This window comes from Danio rerio, chromosome 20 (genome assembly GCF_049306965.1).
Source record: "Danio rerio strain Tuebingen ecotype United States chromosome 20, GRCz12tu, whole genome shotgun sequence".
Lineage (NCBI taxonomy): Eukaryota > Metazoa > Chordata > Actinopteri > Cypriniformes > Danionidae > Danio > Danio rerio.
Genome location: NC_133195.1, coordinates 57,565,001 through 57,582,692, shown reverse-complemented (window position 1 = coordinate 57,582,692; position 17,692 = coordinate 57,565,001). Strand labels below are relative to the sequence as shown.

The 17,692-nt window shown below is 38.5% G+C and overlaps 1 protein-coding gene across 1 annotated transcript; it reads left to right on the top strand.

Annotated features, from left to right (window-relative positions):
* Positions 1 to 1,698: 1,698 nt before the first annotated feature.
* mgat2 (alpha-1,6-mannosyl-glycoprotein 2-beta-N-acetylglucosaminyltransferase) lies at positions 1,699 to 9,601 on the top strand. The gene is given in 2 exon segments (NM_001083875.1): positions 1,699 to 1,784; positions 7,894 to 9,601. A coding segment is annotated over 1 exon segment (1,353 nt). The 5' UTR covers positions 1,699 to 1,784; positions 7,894 to 8,112; the 3' UTR covers positions 9,466 to 9,601.
* The last annotated feature ends 8,091 nt before the right edge of the window (positions 9,602 to 17,692 follow it).

The window sequence follows — 17,692 nt, the reverse complement described above, 5'->3', positions numbered from 1 at the left end:
AATTGTTAAAATTTTGGTATTTGTTATGCAGCAAGCCCAGAGATTGTTGTGTACACTATGACTTTATGTAAAATTAACTTTAATGTGTGATAGGAATAAAACGTGACCATAAACGAATGATTTCTCCACTCAAATGAATGGCGGCTTGGACCCGGAAACAGTATACAGTATATATGTCACAAACACGTCACCACTTAACAAGCGGATAGACTGATTTCACTCGGACAAAACCCGGAAGTATCGTTGGGAGTTACATGGGAACGTTGAGTACTAGGCTGTATATCTTATCAGTGAAGAGAAAGTGACACAAATTTATCAGGTGGAATTCCGGGAGTATTCCGGGAGACAGAACAATGCGGGACATGGGTCTGAAATACGGGAAACTCCCGGGAAAAACGGAAGTGTTGGCAGGTATGACTTAAGCGTATTGCCCTTACAGAGATTGTGATGTTGTGTGATGTTAAATAGTTAAAATCAAACTTACTGAATTATATTAGTGACTTTTACACCATTTCTGCATTTTAAAAATCATGGCAACAGCTGGAGGTTTGTTGTCAACAGCATGTGACTGCAATGTTTACAGTGCTGGTCCTACACTTCCGGGTTTTTTCCCCCACCACAGCCTCGCTTTGGTTCTTTAAAATGGCGGCCGTGTGAATAAGTGTATAGTCTTTGCTATGAAGTGATGTCAAAGAAATCATTTAGGTGGAACTGACAAACAGCAAGCTTTATCCCTGCTGAAAAATCCAGCTTAAACCAGCCTAGGCTGGTTGGCTGGTTTTAGCTGGTCGACCAGGCTGGTTTTAGAGGGGTTTTGGCCACTTCCAGGCTGGTTTCCAGCCATTTCCAGCCTGGTCTTAGCTGGTCAGGCTGGGAGATGACCAGCTAAAACCAGCTTGACCAGCCTAGCCAAGCTGGGAGTCCAGCCAAAACCAGCTATATCCAGCTTAAACCAGGCTGGTCAAGCTGGTTTTAGCTGGATTTGGCTGGTCATTTTCCAGCCTGACCAGCTAAGACCAGGCTGGAAATGGCTGGAAACCAGCCTGAAAGTGGCCAAAACACCTCTAAAACCAGCCTGGTCGACCAGCTAAAACCAGCCAACCAGCCTAGGCTGGTTTAAGCTGGATTTTTCAGCAGAGTTGGATGTTTTTGTCAGTTTCATGTTTTTTTTAAACACAAACATCTTGTCACTATTTTGTATCACACCATCTTATGGATAACCTATATTACTAGCATCAAAAAATGTTTCTTTAATTTCACTGAACCTTTAATGACACGCACAGTTGAATTGTTCACCACAAAACTAGCAATGTGAGCTAGCAAAATCAATGTGGTTAGTTTTGATTTCACGCGTACTTTAAGAATAACACCGTGAACAAACATTTACTGAGTACGTTTTGATTTCGCGCGGACTATTTACATGTGACGAGATGATTGACAGGTCTCGTAACTAAGCAACACAACGGTCCGTTAACGAGGAAGTAGTTTATCACAAAGCTTTGCCATCGATACTCCTTTTAGTATGTAGCCAATATTTCTTCACAAAAAGACTACCTACTTATAAATGGTAGTGCAAGTAGGCGAATTTGGGACACGGCAAACTGAATTATGGGTCGTGTGTGTGTGTGACATCACGCGTGCGCTGACAGCCGGGGCCCCCAGAGGTTTGACGGGATTGTGGGAGCCGAAGGTTCCGCTCGGAGCCTGAGCTAAAAACACACTCCTGGAGGAAAAAATGCGCTTTTATATGGACGTGACAGCCGACAAACACGTCTGCATCCGCGGTGAGCATTTCTCCGTGTTTCTCATGGATCCGAATGCGGCAGATCATCAAAAATGCTCCTTTTAGTAGTCGATAGCAGCTAGCTAATCATAATAATAACAACAGCCAATGGCAATGCTGCAGCAAACACACACACACACACATCGGCGTACATAGAGTGTGTGTTATTGTATATGGGAAACATTTAGAGTGAATATAGGTGTTAAAGATTGTGTACTGCAGTGTTGTGGTTTTTAATGTGTGTGTGCGTGAGTGCAGCTGCTGTATTTAGCCGAGGCTCACAGCTGCAATCAATGCATGTGTGCCAGCTTCTCTTATACTTCCTCATTTTTAAGCATTAATCAGTGATTTTGATGCTGTGTAATCAGAGCTGGAGTCTCATAAAGTCGATGCAAATGTGCTGTAAACATAAACGCGTTTCCCGTACATTGTGTTGATGCGCGTGCCCATGCATGTGTCTCCTGCAGGTTTGTTCATTGCTCTGTCTTGGGGCATCAACATATTGGATGTTTGTTAATTTAAGCTGAAGATGTTTAAGTTGGGGGCGATGCGGTGGTGGAGTGGGTAGTGCTGTCGCCTCACAGCAAAAGGTTGCTGGTTCCAGCCTCGGCTGGGTCAGTTGGCGTTTCTGTGTGGAGTTTGCATGTTCTCCCCGTCTTGGCGTGGGTTTCCTCCGGGTGCTCTGCATTCCCCCACTGTCCAAACACATGCGCTATAGGGGAATTGGGTAGGCTAAATTGTACGTAGTGTATGATTGTGAATGAGTGTGTATGAATGTTTCCCAGCTGGAAGGGCATCCGCTGCATTAAAACATGTGCTGGATAAGTTGGCGGTTCATTCTGCTGTGGCAACCCCAGATTAATAAAGGGACTAAGCCAAAAATAATATGAATGAATGATTAATTTGGAAGTATATACTTACATTAGTAAGCTGAATTCAACATGTTTTAACGTAAATACATTCATTATTTTCAGGCAATATGACAGAAATGTAACGATATAAGTCATCTCATATCCTGATTATGATCAGGGTGTCCACGAGGTCTTGAAAAGTCTTAAAAGGTCTAACATTTCAAAAACTAGATTTCCAGGAGGTTATCACTCGTTTGAGGGCATTATGACTCCTGTAAATGCATAGAGACTCCCGGAGCTTCCAGGGGACTTGGGATGTCAGAATATCACGTTTAACAACTGTAGTGAGACGCGATCCAGCGGTTCAACCTTGTTAAACACATGCACTGCTCTCTGTCTCTGGAGCTCTGAGTGAGAGAGAAGCTCGTGGCTGTGTGTGTGTGTGACGTATTAGTGTAAACGGGGCCTGAGTGTGTGTTTTTCGCAAGCGGCTTGGGTTGGGGGCGGGGCGATGGATCCCGATGTCGGCTCAGCCTCGTGTTGTCTTTTGGCCATCGGCGATGGACGATGGCATCGTCTCTCAGCCCAACCCTGGTGTAGCCCATCCGCCTCAAGGTTGGACGTGTTGTGTGTTCAGAGATGCTCTTCTGCAGAGCTCGGTTGTAACGAGTGCTTATTTGAGTTACTGTTGTCTTTCTATCAGCTGGAACCAGTCTGGCCATTCTCCTCTGACCTCTGGCCTCATCAACAAGGCATTTGTGCCCACAGAACTGCCGCTCACTGGATATTTCCTCTTCGTCGGAGCATTCTCTGTAACCCCAAGAGATGGTTGTGCGTGAAAATCCCAGTAGATCAGCAGTTTCTGAAATACTCAGAGCAGCCCGTCTGGCAGCAACAATCATGGCACGTTCAAAGTCTCTTAAATCCCCTTTCTTCCCCATTCTGATGCTCGCTTTGACCTGCAGCAGATCCTCTTGGCCATGTCTACATGCCTAAATGCAGTGAGCTGCTGCAATGTGATTGGCTGATTAGAAATTTCTGTTAAGGAGCAGTTGGACAGGTGTACCTAATAAAATGGCCGGTTAAGTGTTATAAGAGATTTTTGTCATTGTTGTACTAAACAGAGTATCGTTGATTTGATATACACTGTATAAATATCCGTTTATTAGCAGTTTTTCATGTTTTGTGATTGATGTTTTTATTTTTACCTGTTTATTTCTGCTTTTAAATTGGATTATGGGATCTTGATCTTTCATCCAATAACTTTTAAACATTAAAAAGTTGTAAAAGTGACTTGTTGTCATGTGTAATAGTGTGCAGTGCTGTATTGTCTGTGTTTGTGTTGTATATTACACTACAGAAGTCTTGTAATAAACTGCAGCACATTTTCTGTTATTTTACACACTTATTCCTCTAGATATTATTTATACATTATATTATTTCAAATGACTAAAATGTCAATAAAAGTCACTTTGTTAAACTATAGAGTTTAATTATTAACATCAGAAGTGGACAGAGCAGAGATCAACATCCCATAATGCAATTCACCACCGCAACTAAACAGAAAATACTGAAGAAAGTGTTCATGAACAGATCTCTTTTACAGTTTATTCTTATCATCTGTGCTAGTCTTGTGATTAGCGTTTCTTCAGGTTGAATCTACTGAGAGCAGTAATTAGGTCTGCACCCCTGTGAGTTTATACTTCAGCTGCCTAAGATCCAGCCCACATTTGTCATTTTGAAGGGATAGTTCACACAAAACTGAACATTTCCTTACTATTTATGCACACTCAAGTGGTTCTGGACTATTAAGAGTTTCTTTATCAGTTTGTTAAGAACATTTCGCAAAAACTGATGTAGAGTAAATTGCATTTTGGCCATTCATTTACCTTTTTTTATTTATTTTTTTAATTTAATCTTGTTCATTTACTTTTTTGTTAGTTTTTTATTAGTTTTAAAATTTAATTTTATTCATAGCTTTTTTTTGGTTTTTATTAGGTTTTTAATTTAATTTATATTATATTTATTTACATTTTTATTAGTATTTTTTAGGTTTTTAATTTAATTTATTTACCTAATTTATTTTGTTTTTATTAATTTTTAAATTTAATTTAATTTTATGTTTACATTTTTGGTTGTTAGATTTTTAATGTAATTTTATTCATTTAGCTTTTTTGTTTGTTTTGTTAGGTTTTTATTATATTTGGTTTATTCTTAAACTTTTTTATTAGTTTTTTTATTCTGAATTTTATTCAATCTAATTTTAACTCATTCAGTTCAATTGTTTGCTTTTAACTTACTGCTTGACTTTATTTTATTTCAATATTTTTTAAAGGGGAAATGAAGCACTCAGTCAAGTTTGTCTTATTTTGTACATTGGTTTCCACTTAAATGAAAATGTATTACGCAAACTTGATCAATGTAACCAATTAGCAGAAAATTGCAAGTTTTACTATAAATTTTAGACTTAGAACGCCGCCATCTTGGAATATCGCTGTGTCTGACGTCATGGGGTTGGTTCAGTTCCCTCAGCTGAACGGATACAGTGGAACTAAAGAACTGAACACGGAGACTGTAAAGCCTATTTTAACCCTATGCGTGAAGTTGTGGATGTGGAGCTTTTGCAAATACAAGCATCAGATGTGTGTATAATATAAAATATATTTATATTTATTTTATTTTTATTTTTGTCCCTTTTAATTACGATAATTTGATGCGCTTTGATTCACTCTCTGTATTAGGCTGCCTGACCGCCTGTCTGGGTTTCAATCATGGTTTCAACAGGGTCCGATGCTGACGTGATGAGGGCGGGTACTTTCACTTTTCACTGCTACAGCCACTCACCTCAGCTCGTGTTCAAGCCAAACTAAGATCGGCACGGTGTTTCACATGGCAGGTTATTTCATCCTTCATACATGTTGAGAGATCGAGTTGATCGACTTGAAGCGGGCATTTGTCTTGACATAACCCACACAGACATGAGTTAGTGAAGCGTGAAGTCATGTATGATTTTAATTGTTGCATTAGTATAATGCCTTCATCAGGCAGCGCTGGAGCAGCGTGAGAGAGTGGACCACAGCGCATCTAGCGAACAGCATTAACAAAAGAAAAATAGACAACTGAAGACACTTAAATGCTTGTATTTGTTGTATTTGCAGCAGCTCTGTGATGCTCGTCCACAACTTCATGCATTAGGTAAAATTAGGCTCTCCAGTCTCTGTGTTCAGTCCGTTACTACCATGGGTGAAACCCAGACAGGCAGTCAGTTAGTGTAATACAGAGAGTGGACCAAAGCGCATCAGATGATCGGTAATTAAAAGGGAAAAAATAGAATAAATATCTATACTTTTATAGTAGACACACATCTGATGCTTGTATTTGCAGCGGCTGTCCATTATTTCCACTGTACTTATTCAGCTGAGGGAATGGAACCAACTCCGTGACGTCAGACACAGTGAAATTCCAAGATGGTGGCACCCTAGCTCTGAAAGCCATTTTCTTTATGATGGTTTCATTAATCGAGTTTGTTAAATGTATTTTCATTAAAGTGGAATCAAATGTACAAAATAATGCAAACTTGACTGAGTGCTTAATTTCCCCTTTAAATTTACTTTAATTATTAGTTATTTTTATTAGTTTATTTATTCTTGTTCATGTATTTTTATTAGTTTTTTTATGCTTTTTTAATTAAAATTTATTAATAGCTTTTTTGATTTAAATTAGGTTTTTAATTTATATTATATTTATTTACATTTTTTATTTTACATCATTTTTTAGTAGGTTTTAATTTAATTATTTACACTTTTTTTTATTAGTTTTAAAATTTAATTTAATTTTATATCTTTAAATTTTTGGTTGTTCTTAGGTTTTTAATTAAATTTCATTCATTTAGCTTTTTTGTTTGTTTTATTAGGTATTAGGTTTTTAATTATATTGAATTTATATATATATATATATATATATATATATATATATATATATATATATATAAAAATATTTTATTTATTTATTTTTTCGAACTCGTTCAGTTTTCTTTGTTGAAAAAAAGTTTTTTTTTATCTCTAGCGTTTGTTGCAGTGCACATATCTATAGAAAGGGGAAGGGAAACCCATCCGTAATTTGCGTAAGAATATTTTGATGATAAATCAATTTATATAAAATGTGTATTTAACATTGATCAAATTGAAAGATCTAATATGACTCTTTATTATTGCTGATATTTGTATGTTTTTTTTTTGTACAATTCATGATTATCAAGACACAGTTATGATTGCCTATTATCATATACTGAGATGTTGAACAAAGCCAGTGTTGTTGATATGGCATTAAAATGTAAATAAAGATAAAAATGTAAGATATTTTGATGAATGTTGGAAAAAGCACCCATTGACCTCCATAGCAAAAACCAAAAATACACTGCAAGTCAATGGCTGTTTTTCCCCAAAATATCCCCTCAAACCATTTGGAAAGTAAATGACAGAATTATTTTATTTTTGGGAGGTGAACTATCCCTTTAACACAGTTAATCTTGTTTTCAATGGACAGTTAGTATGGAGAGAGGATTCTTGCACATGATACTCAGTGTTATAAATGACAAGAAATACTGTCATTTCTGGTAGCTGAGCCAAGCGTTTTGAGTTTGGTTGAACAATAGGCCACACAGGAATCACCCTTTCAGCAAAATCTTGAATGTTTCAGTAGAACCAGAAAAAAATGCTTTTCTTTGAGTAAGTGCACTGCTTGTGTGATTTTCAGTAAATGAACAGGCATGCATGGCTTATTTGAAGTTCTAAAAAGCGAATCTACTTTGTGAGATTACTATTAATATATTTATGTAAGGAATAATTGACGAGTGGTTTTAGTGTGCTTTATTCTGGAGCCTAAAGCCTGGAGTGCATTATTCTGTTTACACAATGATTTCCGCAGCTGAATCCACTGTTGAGTTGTATTCTGGAGTTTATTTGTCAGGTTTTTGTCCTCCTCAAACTGCTCCTGTGTGTAGCACTAGTGTCCTCCACATGTCCTCCTCCTTCTGTTGTGTTCTGATGTGATTACTGACTGTTGTTGCAGTAAAATAACTCCAATCATTCAGCGGAGTGATATGGAGCTGTACAAACCTGCTGGAACTACTTTAGCTGTGCCTTTATCTGAGAGTGAGCATCAGCCAATCAGAATCAGGCATTTAACAGCACTCTACTGTAAACAATTATATTTAAATGTTCTAATCTAAATAATAACTTTTCAATTTGTTCTCCTCAGGTTACAGAGGGCGACACATTTGCCTCTAAGAAAATGCCTTATGGGAAACGATATCATTCGAATACATTCCAGAACGAAAGGACCAAGAATAAGCTGCATTTTCTATGCTAACGTTTTGTACCCAATCTGCTGGAGCAGACCTTTTCGTCAACATTGCAAACCTGCCATCCTCATCTACAGAATCGACCCACCGACCGTCCTGACGGGCGACTGCCTATCATGAGATTCAGAATTTACAAGCGAAAGGTGGTAATATTGACTCTAGTGGTGATAATCTGTGGATTCGCCGTCTGGAATAGTGGGAAGCCTAAGAAGGCGAGTACTGTGTTTCCTAAAGAAGTGGAAACGGTTAAACGGAGTAGTGTTGGAAGTCAGATACAAGCTACCATTCCAGTAACCCGAAAACCAATCAACGAGAGTATCCCAGAAAAACAACAACAACAACAACCTGTTGCCAAATCAGAAGCAGACAACACCACCCTAGTGTACAGAGGAATCGTGTTCCAGCTCAACTTTGACCAGAATCTTAAAAACGAGGAAAAATTTCGAGCAGTGCGTCAAAAGGATGACCTTGTCATCGTCGTCCAAGTGCACAACCGTCCGGAATACCTACGCCTATTGGTGGACAGCTTGAGAAAGTCCAAAGGAATCGAAAACATCCTTCTGATATTCAGCCATGATTTCTGGTCTCCAGAAATCAACCAAATAGTGGCGTCTGTCGACTTCTGTTTGGTCCTTCAGATATTCTTCCCCTTCAGCATCCAACTCTACCCACAAGAGTTCCCTGGGAATGATCCCAGAGATTGTCCTCGAGACATTCCCAAGAAAGAGGCCTTAACCCTGGGCTGCATAAACGCAGAGTACCCAGACTCCTTCGGCCACTACCGGGAGGCCAAATTCTCCCAAACCAAACACCATTGGTGGTGGAAACTGCACTTTGTGTGGGATCGAGTCCGAGTCTTGAAGGATCACAAAGGACTGGTGTTGCTCATCGAAGAGGATCACTACCTCGCTCCAGACTTTTACCACCTTCTTAAACTGATGGCATCTCTAAAAAAAGAGCAATGTCCCGATTGCGATATCTTATCTCTGGGTAGCTACGGACACATCGGCTACTCGAGCAAAGCCAACAAAGTGGAGGTAAAAGCGTGGAAGTCCACCGAGCACAACATGGGAATGGCGCTGAACCGAGACGCCTATCAGAAACTTCTCAGATGCACCGATGCCTTCTGCACTTACGACGACTACAACTGGGACTGGTCCTTGCAGCATCTCACCGTGACCTGCCTGCCTGCATTTCTAAAGGTCATGGTTAGCGAGGCACCTCGTATTTTCCATGCCGGCGATTGCGGGATGCACCATAAGAAGTCGGCTTGCATGCCTAGTGGCCAGAAAACTAAGATTGAAAACGTTCTGCAGAACAGCGGGAATCAGCTGTTCCCCAAACAATTACTCATCACTAAGAGACTCCCAGCGTCTGGGGCCAAAGGAGTGGCTCCGCATGTCAAAAATGGCGGCTGGGGGGACATCAGGGACCATGAACTCTGCAAGAGCTACCTTCGATTACAGTGAACTTTATATATGATCTTCTTTTTGGTTGTTTTTTGCATCCTCTAATGAAAGCCTTTAAGAGTTCTTTATGGACGTCTTCTTCATATTGCCTGTTTTATTGAGATACTCCAAATAAAAAAAGTATGTGATGTTTGGATTTGGTGGTTATGAGCATCATTGAAGCATTAGTACTGGGAGGAAAAAAAGCAGGACTGGGTGATTGATTGAATAATGCTTATTTTTGTCATTAAAGCCAGTTCTGGTAAATCTCCTGCAGGTGCTTTTCTGATGGAGCAGAACTTCCAACACTGAGTAGTAATTCACTGATAAGTTGCTTGAGATCATGCTCAATATCTAAATTGGTTTAATTAGATTAACAGCAGATGGTGCTCTAGGCCAGTTTATAAACAGCAGACAGCCCTCTAGGCCAGTTTTAAACAGCAGCCGGCGCTCTAGGCCAGTTTATAAACAGCAGCCGGTGCTCTAGGCCAGTTTTAAACAGCAGCCGGCGCTCTAGGCCAGTTTATAAACAGCAGCCGGCGCTCTAGGCCAGTTTATAAACAGCAGATGGCGCTCTAGGCCAGTTTATAAACAGCAGACAGCGCTCTAGGCCAGTTTATAAACAGCAGATGGCGCTCTAGGCCAGTTTATAAACAGCAGATGGCGCTCTAGGCCAGTTTATAAACAGCAGACAGCGCTCTAGGCCAGTTTATAAACAGCAGACGGCGCTCTAGGCCAGTTTTAAACAGCAGCCGGCACTCTAGGCTAGTTTATAAACAGCAGACAGCACTTTAGGCCAGTTTTAAATAACAGGTGGTGTTCTAGGCTAGATTATAAACAGCACACAGTGCTCTAGTCTAGTTTATAAACATCAGCCGGTGCTCTAGGCCAGTCGTAAACAGCAGACTGTGCTCTAGGCCAGTTTATAAACAGCAGACGGCGCTCTACGCCAGTTTTAAACAGCAGATGGCGCTCTAGACCAGTTTTAAACAGCAGACAGTGCTTTAGGCCAGTTTTAAATAGCAGATGATGCTCTAGGTCAGTTTTAAACAGCAGACAGCGCTCTAGGCCAGTTTGTTAACAGCAGACGACGCTCTAGGTCAGTTTTAAACAGCAGATGGCGCTCTAGGTCAGTTTTAAACAGCAGATGGCGCTCTCATCCAGTTTTAAACAGCAGATGGCGCTCTCGGTCAGTTTTTAACAGCAGACGGCACTCTAAGTCAGTTTTAAACAGGAGACAGCGCCCTAGGCCAGTTTTAAACGGCAGACGCCGCTCTAAGCCAGTTTATAAACAGCAGACGGCGTTGTAGGCCATTTTTAAACAACAGATGAGACTAGGGTAGTTTAAAACAGCAGACGGCGCTCTTGACCAGTTTTAAACAGTAGATGGCGCTCTAGGCCAGTTTTAAACAGCAGATGACACTCTAGGTTAGTTTAAAACAGCAGATGGCGCTCTAGGCTAGTTTATAAACAGCGGACGGCGCTCTAGGCTAGTTTATAAACAGCGGACGGCGCTCTATGATAGTTTAAAACAGCAGACGGCGCTCTAGGCTAGTTTAAAACAGCAGACGGCGCTCTAAGCTAGTTTATAAACAGCAGATAATGCTCTAGGCCAGTTTTAAATAGCAGATAATGCTCTAGGCTAGTTTATAAACAGCAGACGGCGCTCTAGGCCAGTTTATAAACAGCAGACGGAACTCTAGGCCAGTTTTAAACAGCAAACAGCGCTCTAGGCCAGTTTATAAACAGCAGATGACACTCTAGGCCAGTTTTAAATAACAGATGGTGTTCTAGGCCAGTTTATAAACAGCAGACAGTGCTCTAGGCTAGTTTATAAACATCAGATGGCGCTCTAGGCCAGTTTTAAACAGCAGACAGTGCTCTACTTTAAAAAGCTAAGATCAGAGTCCATTTAAGAGAGAACAGCGATGCATTCTGAAACCATTAGAATTGAATTATTGAATTCTCAAACAATTCTTTTGTCACCAATCTAATGTTTTTACTACAAACTCACTTCGTAGCTTCAGTCGCGTGATCCTGCCGATTGTTTACAATTCAGGCCATATCAAATACAGCAGTCAAATCTTCTGTTTATAATGCAACACTACAGGGTTTCTGAGTTTCTTCTTCTTGGGTGTTTGAAGCACAAGAGCGCCCTCTGGCTTTGTGGAGGATTTGATCACAGAACTAATAAAAATCTGCATTCATTTCAATGAATCGCCCAGCCCTAAAAAAATAAATAAATAACAAGTGTTACCGTTTGTCACTCTTCTATCTATTATTAAAGCATTTTGTGCCATTTTTAAGATGACGTTTGTATGATCTGCAAAAAGCATGACGTTTCTTATGACTATGTATATGTGCGTGCGTGTGTGTATATATACAGACTTGCAGACAGTGTACTTTTAATCGTAATTCCACCTTCTGTTGGAGATTATGCCGGGCTATTTTTGATATGCAGATGAACTATTTTCTATTTGCTTGAATGTGACTGAGCGTTTTTCCAGGTTGTGCTTCATATTGAACGTATTCCAGTATCAGAATGGTTTTGAAGCTTTTGCAAGACATTAAAATTGCATTGACTATCTGGCAGTGCTCATTAACCCCCTTACAGAGGCTTTGTCCTATTTACACGCGCTTCCAGATCACTGGCCTCAATGTTACTCACAGATGAGAAGGAAAACGTGTGAGTAAACAAGCCTGTGGAGGTGCTGTTGGCCTTTTGAGTCACTGATATTTATTAACAATCACACTGTTATTAAAAATTGTAAAAAAAAATTTGTTTAGATATTTGCATTAACATTAAATTAATGCAAATATTCATCAAAATGATACATTAATGTTTTAAATATTTGCATTAACTCAATGTAATAATGCAATATGCCAAAAAATGATGCATTGCATTTTATAAATATTTGAATTAACTGTATAAAATAAATAAAAATATTCATACAAATTATACATACATTTTATAGATTTTACATTAAATTAATGCTAACATCTTAAAAATTATATCTATTTTATGGATTTAAAAATGATTCATGGATTTATAATATAATTTATGTATATTTGCATTAATCCTATTAAATTAGTGCAAATATCCATCAAACTGACACATTAATTTAATAGATATTGGCATTGACCCTATTTAATCATGCAAATATTCATAAAATTATACAAAAATGTATAATTATTTGCATTTACTATATTAAATTAATGCAAATATCTATCAAATATCCATACAAATATACATACATTTTATAGATATTAACATTAACACTATTAAATTTAAGCTAAAATCCATAAAATTATACATAAAAATTATAATTATATATTGTAATTTTCATTAATGCAAATATACATAGAAATCACACATAAAAAGTATGCATGCAAATAATGGATATTTGCTTTAACCATATTAAACTGATGCAAATATCTTTGAAAATGATACATTGATTTAATAGATGTGTGCATTAACCCTATTTAATCATGCAAATATTTATAAAATTAATGCTAAAATATATAAAACATAGATGAATGAATGGATAAAAAACATGTATGGATATTTTCATTCACCCTATTAAATTAATGCAAATATCCATAGACATTTTTATAAATATTTGCAATATTTAAATTATTTACAAATAACCATCAAATATCCATAATAAGTTTACTCAAATTATATATATATATATATATATATATATATATATATATATATATTCAATAACCCTATTAAATTATTGAAAATATACATAAAAATTAACCATTCATTTTAGAAAAAATTGCATTAAGTCTATTAAATTAATGCAAATAGCAATCAAATATCCATAGATAAATTTAGATAAATTTAAGAATATTTGTTTCTAAAATATTTGCATTAGCCTTATTAAATTATTGCAAATGTCCATAAAACCATTAATGTATGCATTATATTCGTCATATATTAATGCAAATAAACATTCAAAAATTATAGTTAAAACTTATAAAGCACAATTTAGTGAAGTGCAAAGTTCTCAATACATGTTGTTGGCTTTTTGTTTTACTGACATTTATTAACAACCACACTGGTAATAATTAATATTCTGGTAATATTCTGACAGGGCATTTGACAAATGTGCATATGAACATTATTAAACTGATGCAAATGTCTATAAAAAAAATATACATTAATTTAATAAAAAAAATATATATTAACTCTGTTAAATAGCCACCAAACATCAATAAACATTTACATTAATTGGATGGATATTTTATTTAACCCTATTAAATTAATGCAAATATCCATATATACATACATTTTTATAAATATTAGCATTAACCCTATTGAATTCATGCAAATATCTTAAGGTGTGAAGGTCGCTGGTCGAGTCTCGGCTGGGTCAGTTGGTGTTTCTGTGTGGAGTTTGCATGTTCTCCCCGTGTTGGCGTGGGTTTCCTCAAGGTGCTCCAATCCAAATACATGCGCTATAGGGGAATTCACTCATTCACACACACTCATACACTACGGCCAGTTTAGTTCATCAGTTCCCCTATAGCGCATGTGTTTGGATTGTGAAGAGAAACCGGAGCACCCAGAGGAAACCCACGCCAACACGGGGAGAACATGCAAACTCCACACAGAAACACCAACTGACCCAACCGGGACTCAAACCAGCAACCTTCATGCTGTGGGGCCAGAGTGATAACCACTGAGCTACCGTGACGCCCATAACAGATCCAAATACACTGCAATTTCCTCCCCGTTTTAAAATAATTAATTACTTAATCTTTCAGTATTTGATCTTTAAGACTCATGACAAGACAAATGCTTCTGGCGCATTCAGATGCCGACACAATAATGGATATAATACAGTTCATCTGCAGTTTGTGTAATGAGCAATAAATGACAGGATGGAGGAGATATAATTACATCAGTGCAAGCATCAATATTACTCACAATCACAATTATGAACAGTTTCTGCTGCAGAGATGACGCATACACTACCTGACTAAAGTCTTGTGGTGGATCTCAGTTGTAAGAGCCACACATAATAACTGGACTTCTAGTTGATCGTGTATAAAGGTGTTGAAGGTGGATTTCTCTGCTGAATCATCTGCTGATCTGCATCATTCATCACCAATACTGCAGAAGACCTACTGGAACCAGCATGGACCAAGATTCTCACAGAAATCAGTCAAGTTTGGTGAAGGAGACATCATGGTTTGGGGGTCATTCAGTATGGGGGCGTGCGAGAGATCTGCAGAGTGGATGATCAACATCAACAGCCTGAGGTATCAAGACATTTGTGCTGCCCATTACATTACAAACCACAGGAGAGGGACAATTCTCCAGCAGGATAGCGCTCCTGCTCATACTTCAGCCTCCACATCAAAGCTCCTGAAAGCAGAGAGTGCTCAAGCTGCTCCAGGATTGGCCAGCCCAGTCACCAGACATGAACATTATTGAGCTGATGAAGGAGGAGGTGTTGAAGATGAACACAGACTCTTGATGAACTCTGGGATCCTGCTGAACGCTTTCTTCTTCATTCCAGATGACTTTATTAATCAGTGATTTGAGTCATGTCAGAGATGTATGGATGCAGTCCTCCAAGCTCATGATGGAGTCAGACACAATATTCATTCTGTCTCCACTGCAGCAGGTCTTTATATTCTATACTGGACATTATTTCTGTTCAGTGATGACACTTTAGTCTGAGCAGAGTCAGACCGCACTGTCCTCATCAAATCAGTCAACATCAAGACATGATCAGATTTTATTGAGCTCAAAAATCAGCAAAATCTAGAGGCCTTCACCTTTCATATGAGACACTTCTGACACCAAGTCGAGTTATTATGTGTAGATCCTAAAACTTAGATAGATGACTAGACTACAGTCAGCTAGTGTAGATAATATAGTATTATTTTTTACTACAATGTAAATCAGGGGTGCCCAAACTTTTTCATATGAATGACCAAAAACCAAATATCATTGAGAGCCGTGGGCCGAAGGAAAATATATCAAACTATATTATATTTATATACTATATATATATTATACACACCTTGTTGCCATGGGTAAGTTCCTAATTTACAATTATTAGAAACCTTAAATCATATTACTTATTAAGGTATAACTTTTAAAATGATAACTTACTGCGATAAAAGCATAAACAAATCCTCTAGCGGCCTTTACCTTTCACAGAAGACACTTCTGATACCAGTTGATCAATTAGAAGTCAAGGTATTTGTTGATCCTAAAACTTGGATAGGCCACAAGTTATATATTCTAGTTGATTATATATATGTCAAATGTTTTATGGTATTGTAACTTGTTAAAAGATGTTTCAACTTAAATTTTTAACTCATACAAACTCTTTTAAGTCAATTCAATGTAACACAAGTTAAAATTAGTTAAAGTTACAGCAATTTGACATGTGTGTGTGTATCTTCATCTTGATCAGACAGAATATAACATCTACAGAGTGCATACAGGTTTATACATTACAGCCTTAATCCAAATTGGATTAAACTGATTGATTTCCTCAACATTCTACACACAATCCCCCATAATGACAATGTGAAGAGTTTCTCAATTGTTGCAAATTTATTAAAAGTAAATAAGCTGAAGAATCATATGTACATCAGTGTTCACAGCCTCTGCTCAATACTCTGTTGATGCTCGTTTGTCAGTGATTACAGCCTCAAGTCTCTCTGAATATGATGCAGGAGCTCTGCACACCTGTCTTTGGGCATTTTGGCCCGTTCCTCTTTGCAGCACCTCTCAAGCTCTATCAGGTTTTATGGTGAGTGACGGTGTACAGCCATTTTCAGATCTCTCCAGAGATGTTCAATAGGATTTAGATCTGGGCTCTGGCTGGGCCACTCAAGGACATTCACCGAGTTGTTGTTGTGAAGCCGCTCCATTGATATTTTGGTGGTGTGCTTTGGGTTGTTGTCCTGCTGGAGGATGAAGCGTCGCCCCAGTCTGAGGTCAAGAGCACTCTTGTGCAGGTCTTCATTCAGGATGTCTCTGTACATTGCTGCATTCATCTTTCCCTCTATCCTGACTAGTCTTCCAGTTCCTGCTGCTGAAACACATCCCCACAGCATGATGCCAACACCACCATGCTTCACTGTAGGGATGCTGTTAGCCTGGTGATGAGCGCTGCCTGCTGTTCTCCAAACGTAACGCCTGGCGTTCACTCCAAACAGTTCAGTTTGAGTCTCATCAGAGCAGAGAGTTTAGTTTCTGATGCTCTGAGAGTCCTTCAGATGGCAAACTCCAGGCGGGGAGTGTCTTCTGTCGGGCCGCTCTACCATACAGGCCTGATTGGTGGATTGCTGCACAGATGGATGTCCTTCTGTAAGGTTCTCCTCTCTCCACAGAAGAACGCTGGAGCTCAGACAGAGTGACCATCGGGTTATTGATCAGCTCCCTGACTGAGGCTCTTCTCCCCCGATCACTCAGCTTAGATGTCCGGCCAGCTCTAGAAGAGTCCTGCTGGTTAAACATCTTCCACTGACAGATGATGGAGGCCGCTGTGCTCATTGGAACTTTCAGAGCAGCAGAAATGTTTCTGTAAGCTTCCCCAGCCTTGTGCCTCCAGACAATCCTGTCTCTGAGGTCTACAGACAATTCCTTTGACTTCATGCTTGGTTTGTGCTTTGACATGCACTGTCAATCCTGGGCCCTTATATAGACAGGTGTAGCCTTTTCAGATCAGCTGAATTGAGCACAGGTGAACTCCAATGAAGCTGCTGAAACATCTCCAGAATGATCAGTGGAGACAGAATGTACCTGAGCTCCATTCACAGCTTCACGCCAAAGGCTCTCAATACTAGTGCACATTTGATTTATCAACTTTTTATTTGTAATAAATTTGCAACAATTTCTAGAACTATTTGTTCGCATTGTCATTATGGGGGATTGTGTGTAGAATGTTGAGGAAATCAATCGATTCAATTTAATCCACTTTTGAATAAGGTTGTAACAAAAACCTGTGGAAAAAGTGAAGCACTGTCAATGCTTTCTGCATGCACTGTAATCCTCACACACAAACATCTAATAAGGAAAGTAAATCTCACAGTCAAGAAAGATCAAGCAGAGACAAAGGTAAACATAACATCATTTTAATTTCATATATATATATATATTTATATAAATTCCTCTGTATTAGAAATACAACTGTGTTCTATCCCAGGCCATTATTATTATTTCAGTCCATCATAAATCAGTCATTTACACTATTTACACACTGTACAATCA